The sequence below is a fragment of the Podarcis melisellensis genome, assembly GCF_964234715.1.
Source record: "Podarcis melisellensis genome assembly, chromosome: 16".
Classification (NCBI taxonomy): Eukaryota; Metazoa; Chordata; class Lepidosauria; order Squamata; family Lacertidae; genus Podarcis; species Podarcis melisellensis.
In genome coordinates, this window is record NC_138533.1 from 2,528,318 (window position 1) to 2,540,838 (window position 12,521).

At 46.9% G+C, this 12,521-nt stretch overlaps 1 protein-coding gene across 7 annotated transcripts in view; it reads left to right on the forward strand.

The window, feature by feature from the left end:
* The window catches only part of RORC (RAR related orphan receptor C), a 100,764-nt gene that overhangs the window by 49,395 nt on the left and 38,848 nt on the right, over positions 1–12,521 (forward strand). For 5 of the 7 annotated variants that reach the window (XM_081891575.1, XM_081891572.1, XM_081891577.1 and 2 more), the window contains exon 2: positions 1,576–1,605. In XM_081891575.1, coding sequence (XP_081747701.1) covers positions 1,576–1,605 — 30 coding nt within the window. Of the gene's footprint in view, positions 1–1,575; positions 1,606–8,581; positions 8,638–10,972; positions 11,139–12,521 lie in introns of those variants that run through there. The other 2 variants (XM_081891579.1, XM_081891573.1) reach the window with 2 other exon arrangements.

The window sequence follows — 12,521 nt, forward strand, 5'->3', positions numbered from 1 at the left end:
CCAGATATTTGCTGGGAATTCATCCTGATTTGCTTGCAGGGTGTCAGACAGCTTTTCCCATTAGGGATGGGGGGGGGGTTGATTCAGTTTGCATTTAACATCGAATTTATGAAATTTGCAAAATTCAGAAACAGTATGAGACATCCGCACTAATCTGAATTTTGCGATGGAGTTCTTCGGACAGAGTTTGCAAAAATGTATGCATGGGGGGGTGAAATGAATATATCTGTGAGGATAACATTTTAAGATTGCCTTGTATTAGGGAAAAGTGCATAAAACGAATACATCTGTGGAAATAATAGGAGGGAATGCATTGTATTAGGAGAAATTGCTTGCAAAAATGTGTCCGTTTGTCAAGACAGTGTGTAAAAATCTGTGCATTGGGGGGGAGATTCGCACTAAAATGCTGAAGAATTTTCATTAGGATTTTTTTAAAAAAGAAGAAGTCACAAACTGATTTGGGAATGTGGAGAAGCGAATTTAAGAAACTGCGACAACTGAAACAGACAACTCCTACAATCCCAACTTTCTGTTAATCAGTCTCCCACCTCACAATTTTCGGGGCTATGCCCTAAAAGGGATTTGTTGTGCTAAGACCACAAAGCACTTGAACCCATTCTGAATTATACCATCCTAACTTTCCCATCTGCCCTTAGATCAGGGGAGGCTGCTCCCATCTTGCAAACTAGTGGTAATATGGAGCCTAAAGTAAAGGTAAAGGGACCCCTGACCATTAGGTCCAGTCGTGGCCGACTCTGGGGTTGGGCGCTCATCTCGCTTTACTGGCCGAGGGAGCTGGTGTCCAGCTTCCGGGTCATGTGGCCAGCATGACTGAGCCGCTTCTGGCGAACCAGAGCAGCTCACGGAAACACCGTTTACCTTCCCGCCGGAGCGGTACCTATTTATCTACTTGCACTTTGATGTGCTTTCGAACTGCTAGGTTGGCAGGAGCTGGGACCGAGCAAGGGGAGCTCACCCCGTCGCGGGTATTCGAACCGCCAACCTTCTGATCTGCAAGCCCTAGGCAAGTCCCACACCCGCGTCCCTAATATGGAGCCTAAAAAACCGGTATTTTCTGCTTCCTGAAAAAGCAATTGTGATACATCAAAATACCAAACTCTTGACTTTCCTCTTCCACAGACCTCTGCCCTTTTCTGTCCTTACCTCTTGGTTTCTCGGCCACTTTGCCTCTTTGCTGCTACTCCCTAGCTCTGCTTCCTCCTTAATATCTGGGCACCGGGCCTCACCTGACCATGCCCCTCTCTCCCTCCTTTCCACCGCCCCATCTCGTTTCCCTTTGGCAAAGTTCTTTCCAGCCAAGCTTTCCCAGTCGCTTTGAGCAGGTGGAGTGTTTGCTTTAATTCCATAGCCAACCTTTTCATGGCTTGCCGAACATTTCATGACATCACAGCAGCTTGGCCAATAGCAGGCCAGGGCTGTGGGTGAAGATATTTCACCAGGCAGGCAGGCAGGCAGCTTACGGTCCTTTGGACCATTGGTTTGTGTTTGGCCTCATTTATTTATTTCTTGAAAACGAATGAACCTATCTTAACTTGCCCTCTTCTTGATTCACAGGGTCAGCAGCAATGAAGAAGACACACACGTGTGAGTAGAATTTCATTATTTGTTGGGTTTGCTAGGAGGACGGTAACTTTTTTTTAAAAAAAGGGAAAGGTGTTGCAAATCCATGAAATTACCAGATTTTTCCTGCCCCTCGCTTCTCAGCTCACCCCGATCTCTGAGCGAGTTCAGACCTACCCACTACTCAACATCAGGTTAACCACAGCGGAGAACGTAAGCGCTTAGAAAGTCTCTCCCCTGTATCTTCCTGCCAGCTGTTAAACACTTTGCAATAACTGGTGGGCTCCTTTGCGAGTTAATGATCGGCAGCTGCAAACGCAACGCTCAAATGCTTTAAAAAGAACAGCGTCCTGGGATGATGATGATGATGATGATGATGATACTAATTTATACCCCCGCCCATCTGGCTGGTTTTCCCCAGCCATGCTGGGCGGCTTCCAACAAAACATTAAAAGCTTCCCTAAACAGGGCGGCCTTCAGATGTTGTCTAAAAGTCTGGTGTAGTTGTTTTTCTCTTAGACATCTGCTGGGAGGGCGTTCCACAGGGCGGGCGCCACCACCGAGAAGGCCCTCTGCCTGGTTCCCTGTAACTTGGCTTCTCGCAGGGAGGGAACCGCCAGAAGGCCCTCAGAGCTGGACCTCAGTGTCCGGGCAGAACGATGGGGGTGGAGACGCTCCTTCAGGTCTACTGGACCGAGGCCGTTTAGGGCTTTAAAGGTCAGCACCTTTAAAGGATCTTGCAAGCAGGTCTTGAAATCCATTAGTGACACAGAGAGATGTCTCACACCAAGCCAAGGCCATTGGCCCATCTAGATCAGGTCTCCCTACACTGTCGGGCAGAGGCTCTCCAGTATTTCAGACCAGGGTGCCCCCTACCTGGAAGTGCCAGGGATCAGTCTTCAGTAACTGGCATTTGCAGGTAAAGTGTCACCGCACATGGAGGCTCCATTCAGCAGTTGTGGCTTGGCGACCATCTTCGGCCCGTTCCTCTGTGTATTTGTCAAATAGTTTAGGGTGCAGCCTTCCCCAGCCTAGGGTCCTCCAGCTATTGCTGAGCTGTAGCTCTCAATATCCTTGAGAGTTGGCCAGAATGGCTGGGGCTGATGGGAATTGGAGTTCACGAACATCATAGAACTACAACGCCCATCATCCCTGCCTGTTGGCCACGCCGACTGAAGCTGACAGGAGATGTAGTCCAATGGCGTTCTTTGACTCCAACTCCCATCAGCCCCTGCAAACATGGCCAGCAGGGATGGTTGGCCCACCAATGTTCTTGGACTCCAGTTCCCATCAGCCCTAGCCAACATGGCCAGGAGTTCTAACATGGCCCCACAACTGTGGGTGCCCAGGGCCATGGGTACTGTGAACCTGGCACCGAGTTGAGTTGATAAAACTTTATTCGCATTAGCCAATGGCCATAGCAACAGTAAAACATTACAGTATAAAGGAAATTTGATAAAAGAGCACAATTTAAAGTCCTGAATCAGCCGTCATTTAGTGGCCCTTATTCTGATTATCCCTGCCAAGAACTAAGCAACCTTTGCTGTTTTCTGCTCGTTTTGATCTGATAGAAGGAAGCACGCTGTGGCAGTGGCTGAGCGCCCTGGGATGGTTAGTACGAGTGGGGTGAGGATCTCGTTCCTCAGGTCTTTGTGGAGAGTACAGGACAGGAGGACGTGTGCCGCTGTTTTGGTGCTACCATCTCCACAGGGGCAAAGATGTTTCTCAGGAGGGATCTTTGGGAATCGACCCTCAAGTACCGCAGATGGCAAAACACCCAGTCTTGCAAGTGTAGAAGCACGTCTGTATTTTGGGATAAGAAGTTTGTGCAGATACGGGGCCAGAGAATCAAAATGGAGAGGTGGAAAATGGACATACCAAGGGCAGAATTTCCTTATAGTGGCCAGGTTGTTCTGATGCTCGATATCTTTTAGACGTTGACCAATTAGACTGTTTGCTTTAGTAGGGCCCATAGTGAGTAGGTATTGTGGGGATAGGCCACAAGAGTGAAGTTTTTGATAGACGGTTTTAAGCCAGGCACTTTTATGGGAGTCTTGAAGTACTGAGGATAGTAGACCGTGTGTGTGTGTGTGTGTGTGTGTGTGTGTGTGTGTGTGTGTGTGTGTGTGTTGAGTTTAGGTGGAGCCAGAGGTTAAGAGTTCTTTGCCAAGTCCGTACTTCTACTGAAGGGAGACCTGCCTCCAGTCGCAATGATGCATTTGGGATGCATGGTGGTACAGAAAAAATCTGCCTTAGAAACTTTGATTGAACAGCTTCCAAAGTGCTAAGATGGTTACCAGTCCAAATCTGAGCCCCGTATAGTAGCTATGCTAGGGGTTTAGCTTGGAAGACTTCTAGGGCTGATGGTATATGGTTGCCACCCTTTGCATGGAAAAAGCGAGTCAAAGTCTTGGCACTTTGGGATGCTTTTTCTTTTGCACATTTTTGGTGTGCTGCCCATGACCCCGTGGACTGGAAGATAAGGCCCAAATATTTGAAAGCGTTGACCTGTTTGTTTGTTTGATTGGTTGATTGTTCATACGCCAACTGTGGAGCCTCTATTTTCTTGAGTAAACCATAACTTTGGTTTTCTGATAGTTTACAACCAGGTGTTATCTCTGGCAATACACTGAGAATTTTCTTATCAGTCTTTTTAGGCCTATTTCTGTTTGGGATAAGAGGACCGCATCATCAGCGTATAATAGTACAGAGATTGGTTTTGAGGCCAGCTTAGAGGCATGGATATTTGTGGACGCCTGGACCCTTCATGGGGAATTTGTGGATTCTCGGTGTCAGGTGGCTGTTGGGGTTGCTCAAGAGTAACCAGGCAGGATTCTGACCTGTGTTTTACAGGCTTTATTTTGGTGCAAACTATTTACAGTGAAGAGCCCCAAAGCTCATGTCTGGCTCAATCGCTAGCAGAATCCGGGAGTGGTCTTTTTTTGGACCTCCCCCAACATAAGAGTTTCGTTACCCCCAACCGTCTCTTCCCCTTTCTGCGCCTCAAACTACTGCGCAGGATGGGCGATGGCAAGGGCGTGTTTCCCTCCTGTCCGGCTTGCCCAGAAGCGGCGTTTAGGCTCCCACCAGCATCCTCTGGTTCTTGCCTCTCTTTCCCACTGGAGGTGGGCTTTCCTCCTCCCCGGAAGAGGAACTGCTTCACAAGATTTTCGGAGGCTCCCTGTAACACAACTGCCCTTCTTTTTCTCGCCTCTGAGCCAATGGCAGTTCCCTGACACTCGGGCACCCAGGGCCCCAAAGAGTTGGCACCTATGAACATGGCCAAAGGTCAAGGATGATGGGAGTCCATTGGCTCGTCTAGTTTGGAACTGTCTACTCAGACCACTGGTCCTGCTGGTTGCCAGGAGCCAGAGTCCAGCCACCTTCAACACGGTCGTGCCAGTGGGCCCTTGTCGTAACTCGTTCTATTGTGGCGCCTTGTGCTCAGTTGCTTTTCTCTTGACGCCCCAGGACCTACTTTCTTTTCCACCTCCGGTGCCTCTGTGGGTTGGGGCTGGTAGGGGAGAGAAATGGGGACATTGGCGTATTTCCCCCTCTTATTTGGTGCCTGGAACATGATCTGTGTGGTGGGCCCCTTCCTGTCGCTGTGGGACGCAGATCAGCACCACGGCTCTCTGCACGACGGGATGCGGTTGGGCTCGCCCAAGCGCTGAGCGGGGCTCCATCTCGGGAAACAGAGGGTGTCCTGGCCTGACGTCGTTCTTTGTGGTGGGGGTGGGGGTGTTTGACCTTGATAAACAGGGAGGGCGAGGCGGGTCGGCCATGTCAGATGTGTCAAAACAAGGGTGCAGGCCTTGAGTTTTGAGGCCCACCTTGTCTCGCCTCTTGTTCTCACCACGGCCAAATGTAGCCATGGCTGCCATGTTGGGTGGATGAACAAACTTGTGGAGGAGAGGGCTTTGTTGTTGTTTAGTCGTTTAGTCGTGTCCGCCTCTTCGTGGCTCCCTGGACCAGAGCACGCCACGCACTCCTGTCTTCCACTGCCTCCCACAGTTTGGTCAAACTCATGCTGGTAGTATCAAGAACACTGTCCCACCATCTCGTCCTCCGTCATCCCCTTCTCCTTGTGCCCTCCATCTTTCCCAACATCAGGGTCTTTTCCAGGGAGTCTTCTCTTCTCATGAGGTGGCCAAAGTCTTGGAGCCTCAGCTTCAGGATCTGTCCTTCCAGTGAGCACTCAGGGCTGATTTCCTTAAGATCTTCTTGCAGTCCATGGGACTCTCAAGAGTCTCCTCCAGCACCAGAATTCAAAAGCATCAATTCTTCTGCGATCAGCCTTCTTGATAGTCCAGCTCTCACTTCCATACATCACTACTGGGAAAACCAGAGCTTTGACTATACAGACCTTTGTTGGCAAGGTGATGTCTCTGCTTTTTAAGATGCTGTCTAGGTTTGTCATTGCTTTCCTCCCAAGAAGCAGGCGTCTTTTAATTTCGTGGTTGCTGTCACCATCTGCAATGATCATGGAGCCCAAGAAAGTAAAATCTCTCACTGCCTCCATTTCTTCCCCTTCTATTTGCCAGGAGGTGATGGGCCCAGTGGTCATGATCTTCGTTTTTTTTATTTTGAGCTTCGGACCATATTTTGCGCTCTCCTCTTTCACCCTCACCGATGGCTATTAGCCACGATTTCTATGTTCTGCCCTCACTGTTGGAGGCAGTTAAGCTTCTGGAAACCGCAGGAGGGGAGAGGACCTCTTGTACTCAAATCCTGGTGTGGGTTTTGCATAATGGGCATCTGGTTGGCCACTTTGAGCACTGGACGCTGGACTTGACGGGCCACCCGCTTGATCCAGCAGGGCTCTCCATACGTTCAGGTGCCCCCCAAAGAACCAAGGAATCGAGATAGACTGGCTCTGAACCTGGAGGTTCCATAAGAACCTCGGAAGACCAAAGAGGACCCATCTAGTCCAACATCCCTGAATCTCGCAACATCCATTGTGTGTTCTCCCCCCCTTTTTAATAGTAGATTTTATTTGTATTTTCCACACAACAACACGAAAAATATTGAAAAATAACAATACACAAAACACAAAAACCAGCATACAAAAAAACCCAAATCCATATCTTACAAGTTAATAATATAAACACTAAACAGAAAAACAAACATTGACTTCCACCAGTCCCACAGCACCTCCTTTACCTCTCATTGCGTCTTCCTGTTTTCCTTATCATCTCTATCCTAACATCTAGATACAAATCCCTCTTTCTTCTCCTTTCACTTCACAAGGTTATTCCAGACTCAGCCAGATTTCTGTCCTCGAACCTTGGCATTTAAGATATTCATTTAGACACTCCTGTTCCTTTTTCACTTCACTTTTTGTTTTTTGTCTTGTTATATCTGTCAATTTGGCTAATTCTAAATACTATAAAAGCTTACATAACCACATTCCCCTTGTGGGTAGCTGATTCCCTTTCCAGTACTTAGCCACCAGGATTCTTGCTGCAGACATCACGTATAAGAAAATTTTAGTTTTGTCTTTTGGAATATCATCATTTAAAATTCCTGAAAGGAATGCCTCTGGCCTTTTACTATATGGTATTCTTAGTATTTTCATTATTTCTTTGTGGATCATGCTCCACAATTTCCCAATTTCGGGGCATGTCCACCACATATGGTAGAAGGTTCCTTTTTGTTTCTTACATCTCCAGCACTTATTATTATATGTTTTATTCATTTTTGCCAGCCTTTCTGGCACCAGGTACCACTGCGTGTTGATGAGTTCAAGCGTCATGAGGGAGGGGGAAAAACTGGCACCACCAGTAACGTTTTCCTTTCTGATCTGAGTGCTGGACAGGTGCGCTGTTGGGGTGCTATCTGTGGGGAGAAATCTCCCTAAATGGGCAGCTACACACTTCCTTTCTCCTTCTTCTCCTTCTCCTTCTTTACTTCCATAGTTGGAGTCCTTTCTTGACACTCCAGAAACGGCTGTACGCTGCGCATCCGGAACTCTTGGTTTTAGCCACATCAACTGTGCGCACGCAGTCAGTGGTGTCCGAAGGGGTCCCAGGTCTGAAGACCTTTTGCTCGAAACTGCAGGAGCGAGGAGAGTTCAGCCGTTGAGCTTGAGTCCTGTTTGAAGAGTTTGGATTCGATATCCCGCCTTTCACTCCCCTTCAGGAGTCTCAAAGCGGCTCACATTCTCCTTTCCCTTCCTCCCCCACAACAAACACTCTGTGAGGTGAGTGGGGCTGAGAGACTTCAGAGAAGTGTGACTGGCCCAAGGTCACCCAGCAGCTGCATGTGGAGGAGCGGAGACACGAACCCGGTTCCCCAGATTACGAGACTACCACTCTTAACCACTACACCACACTGGCTTCTCTTTGGGGGCCAGCGTGTTAAGTCCCTGTGGGAACGAGGTGCTAGAGCAATGCATCTCTGGCCTGATCCAGCCTTTGGAACCAGGCGTTTTGGGTCATATCACACTGATTCGGCTCCGATTTTTGCCACTTGCTTACTTGTTTCCAGGCCCAAATCTGGGCGCTTATTTTTAACCCTTAAACATCCTGAGCCGGAGTGTGGTACCTTTGGCCATCCCAGGGACAACGTTGCCATCGCGGCCAACTCTTGACGTGACTTTCCTCTTGAAACAGAAAGCCACATTCCAGCCTCAGAGTTTTCTGTGCTCACCATCTCCCGCCTCAGACCCTCTCATCCATCCACGTCCCCCCCCCAAACGGAAACTTTTCTTGTGGCTTTTTCATCTTCTCTTTGCCTTTCTCTTTGGCCTTTTGTGGGTTTGGAACTTTCCAATTCACTGCTGTCTCTCTCTCTCTCTTATCTCCCCCCCCCCCAAAAAAAATTACAACCGGCGTTTCTGATTGGCCGTTGGGAGCGCCAGTCTGTGGGGTGCTGCGTCACCTGTCAGTCTGCTGATGCTGCTGCCTTTTTTAAAAAAGGAAATCTGACTCCACACAGACACACACACACACGCCCCAAAAGCGCTTCTCACTCGTTGCAGCTGATGCCCAGAGACGAACAGGTGTTGCAGAATCAAACAGTCCCCTTCCCCACAAGCCGTCTTCACCATGCGAGGTATGTGGGGAGAGGTTGGGGGAGGCAAAGCGACTGCTTGGGGCCACCTGTTGGCTTATAGCCGGCACCCGAGCAATGGGGTGTTTGATGGGGCCCCCAGAAACCCATAACTGAGCGGAGGCAAGGCTGCAACATGCCACTTGTGGCTTTAAAGCCAGCTCCAGAGCCCAGAACAATCGGGCTGTGTGTGTGTGTTTGCACTGAATTTCTCAAACGTTTTCACGGTAACTTTCAAATCAAATGCATTGTTTCCTAAGTTGACTTTCTCACCTTCACCTCCGCAGTGTTTTTCCTCACACCTTTCCTACTGCATTATATCTTTGCCTATCACAAAAAAATGTTTCTCTATTGAAGTTATTTTATCATGGTTCTTCCCCTGCTTTGATCTCGAATACTGCCCACAATTTGACTGTGTGTGTGTGTATACACAAACATATATACAAACACAACTATATATATAGTTGTTTAGTCGTGTCCGCCTCTTCGTGACCCCCTGGACCAGAGCACGCCAGGGACTCCTGTCTTCCACTGCCCCCGCAGTTTGGTCAAACTCATGCTAGTAGCTTTGAGAACACTGTCCAACCATCTCGTCCTTTGCCATCCCCTTCTCCTTGTGCCCTCCAGCTTTCCTAACATCAGGGACTTTTCCAGGGAGTCTTCTCTTCTCATGAGGTGGCCAAAGTCTTGGAGCCTCAGCTTCAGGATCTGCCCTTCCATTGAGCGCTCAGGGCTGATTTCCTTAAGAATGGAGAGGTTTGATCTTCTTGCAGTCCATGGGACTCTCAAGAGTCTCCTTCAGCACCAGAATTCAAAAGCATCCATTCTTCGGCAATATATATATATATATATATATATATGTCCACAAAAGTCCTCTATGAAGAGTTGGTCATTTTGATCTCTAAATTTTGCTGTTTCTGCATAGTCCATTGCTTTCAAAAGCCACTCTTCCTTTGTTGGAACTGTCCCTTCTTCCCATTTCTGTGCATATAATATTCCAGCTGCTGTTGTCACAGACATAAATAGTTTGGTCACCCTCTTTGGGACACCTGTCCCTATTATACATGTAAGGAAAAGGTCTGGTCTTTTGGAAATAGCTCATTTAAACATGTTCTTCATTATATTCTATATCATTTCCTCCAAAACATTTTGGTTGTGTACATATCCACCACATGGAACAATCGTGTTTTTGACGGGACGCCAAAAGGCCCAATCCCTGAGCGGGGCCAAAGTTGTGGCTTTCCTAATTTAATGGCTGTGTTGCTCTAGGAACCCCCTTCAGAATAATAATAATGCTAATATCGCTGGTGAGCTGATAATAGTGTGCAATGCTGAATTCTTGCCTTGCCTACATTCCTGGAGTCTGTGGAGTAGGGGTTTGGCGAGAAATTTGAATTGTATGTATAGCTTATATATAAATTGTATGCGTGTTTTACATTTGTCTGGTCTGTTTGGCTGCAACCTGTGTTTGGTTGCCTTGTTAATCAGCTCAAATTAAACTGGTTCGCACTGGAAAGTGATCCGGCCCTAATTTGTACTTTCCTAGCCAAAACTTTGCTGTCCTTTGAAATTCGCACACCTGCGAATTTTGCAGTCTGGTTCTCTGGCCAAGCATCGCATCAAAAAGGAAAAAAGGCATATGCACAATGGTAAAAATGAGATATGCACCCCCCCCAAAGTGTCATGTTAGGGAATACGGGGAAACAGCTTTGCCAAAATGTGGGTTGGGAAAAATATTTGCCCGTGTGTCTGTTAGGAGAAATTTGCACAAGAAGGCTAGTGAATTTCCATGAGGACATTTCATTTCATTTCAAATCTCAGATTGATGGATTTCATGGTCCTTGGTTAAACACCTTGGTCATAATATTAGCTCTGGAATTTATGGGTGCAGATTATAGTTGTTTCTAATGAAGGAAGAAAATGCGACCTCAGATCTCTGTCTATCGCAGGGACGGGGCCGTAGGGTTTTTCTGGGCTTTGCAAGAAGGTGAGACTGTAATGGGCTTAAGTTACGGAGGGAGGGGAGATTTTGGCTGAAAGTTCTCAGCTGTTCAGAGCAATTCAGCAGTTGCCAAAAGGGTTGTGGTGAGCTCTCTCTCTCACCAGAGCTCTTCCAGATGGGCAGCCGTCCGTCAGGGAGGACCTAACTCTCGATATCTGGCATCGAGCAGTTGGTTTGACTAGATGGCTTTACAAGGACCCCTTCTTTGGCACTGCCGTTCTTTAAAAAGCAAAAGCAAATACTAATGCGGTCATCACTTTTTTTTATCCTTTGGGATACTTTCTGATGTATCTTGGTCATACTGTCACTGAAAGTCAGTGCAAGTTTGCTCTTATTCTCTCCATTTTACGGATGAAAGGAAACAGCGATAGTTTAATTCGCGACCTCTTCACGTATCTGTGCTGCGTCAAGATTTGCAATGGGAGTTCGCCTGTTTCTTGCTGGTACTCGGCATTCGACACAGTCGAAAATGACAGGGGGGATTTAAAACCGTTTCCTTCTGGTAATGAATCACAGGTTGTTTCTCTACACACCCCAGTTAAAATATTCTCACCTTCATAACATGCAGGTATATTTAATTCAAATCAGGCTCATGCATATTCTGTTCTTCCTGGGCGGGGGCATTGCTGAGCCGTGTTACAACATGTTGATTTTCCTGGGTTGGGGGGCAAATATATTTTTCTTTCTCCACGGCCTGGCCATCAAGATGTCTCTTGAGTCAGCCTCTCCCCAGATCTCCTCCTTTCGCAAAGACAACCGGAGTTTTTCAGGGTTAAATGGAGCATCCCCAGTTGGTCAGGTGTGAAACTCTTGCTGGGTAGAATCATGGTTTTAATGCTATTAATGGACTACTATTGATCTGAATTTGACAAAGTAGAAAGGAGGGACCAGATCCTCTGCCCCCCAAGGACCTGTAAAAAATTGACACCAGGGAGACGGCAGAAAGAGGCGAAGGTGAACAGAACAAGCTTCTGTGTCTGATTAACATGGACTTAAGGTTAGGGTCAATGGGAGGGTGTCTGCCGTTATAATTTGCCCTTTCGAAAACGGTAGGCAAACTGAAACTCGGCCATCCTTTGCCATTTGCATTTCTCTGAATTTTGCAGTGCAGTCTTCCCTCAAAATCGTGTCTCCAAAGAGGCATATAACTGGGGTTACGGGTGTGTAAAAATGCACGTTTGCGACAGCAGCATACAAAAACACATTAAAATTAGGGGAAATCGCTTTGCAAGCATTTGCATATTGGACAAAATTGCTAAAGTGTATACGAGGCGAAATCTGCAGATGACTTTAATTGAGGGCTTCTTTCAAAAATTCTCAAACTGATACGGAAATGCAGGAAAATGAACTTGAGACTGGGGGAAAATGAGAGGAACAGAAATGGACAGATTTGCCCATCCCCAGTTTTGAGTGTGTCTTAGTAAGAACTGCCCTACCTTACAAAATTGTTGTTAGATCCATGCAAAACTTGCAATATTCTTAAAATCAGTATATAACTTCTTTCCAAAAGGTGGTCAGGATCGAGCCCATCCACTTAATTTACAGCCACCCTTTTCTGCATTTCAGTAGAAGATGTATTTCTGATATCCAGCTCTGTCTTATGCAACTTAAGCTATTCATATTTCCTTAGCTCTGCCACACTCCCACATGCTTTAATCTTCTTGCATCTGGTCCACAAATATTTCTGTGTTGTTGTTTTTTTAAAAAATGTGTCATCTTTAAAGCTAATTGTTTGAATTAACTACTAATTCGGCGTGTTTCTCTGCACTCTGAAAGTCATTCTTAAACTATTTTTATTAGTCTTGGCCTCTTCAAAAGGGCTCTTATGAAACAGTTCTATGTTTAGGCAATTAAAAATAAATCTGAAATTAAAATATTTGGCGCT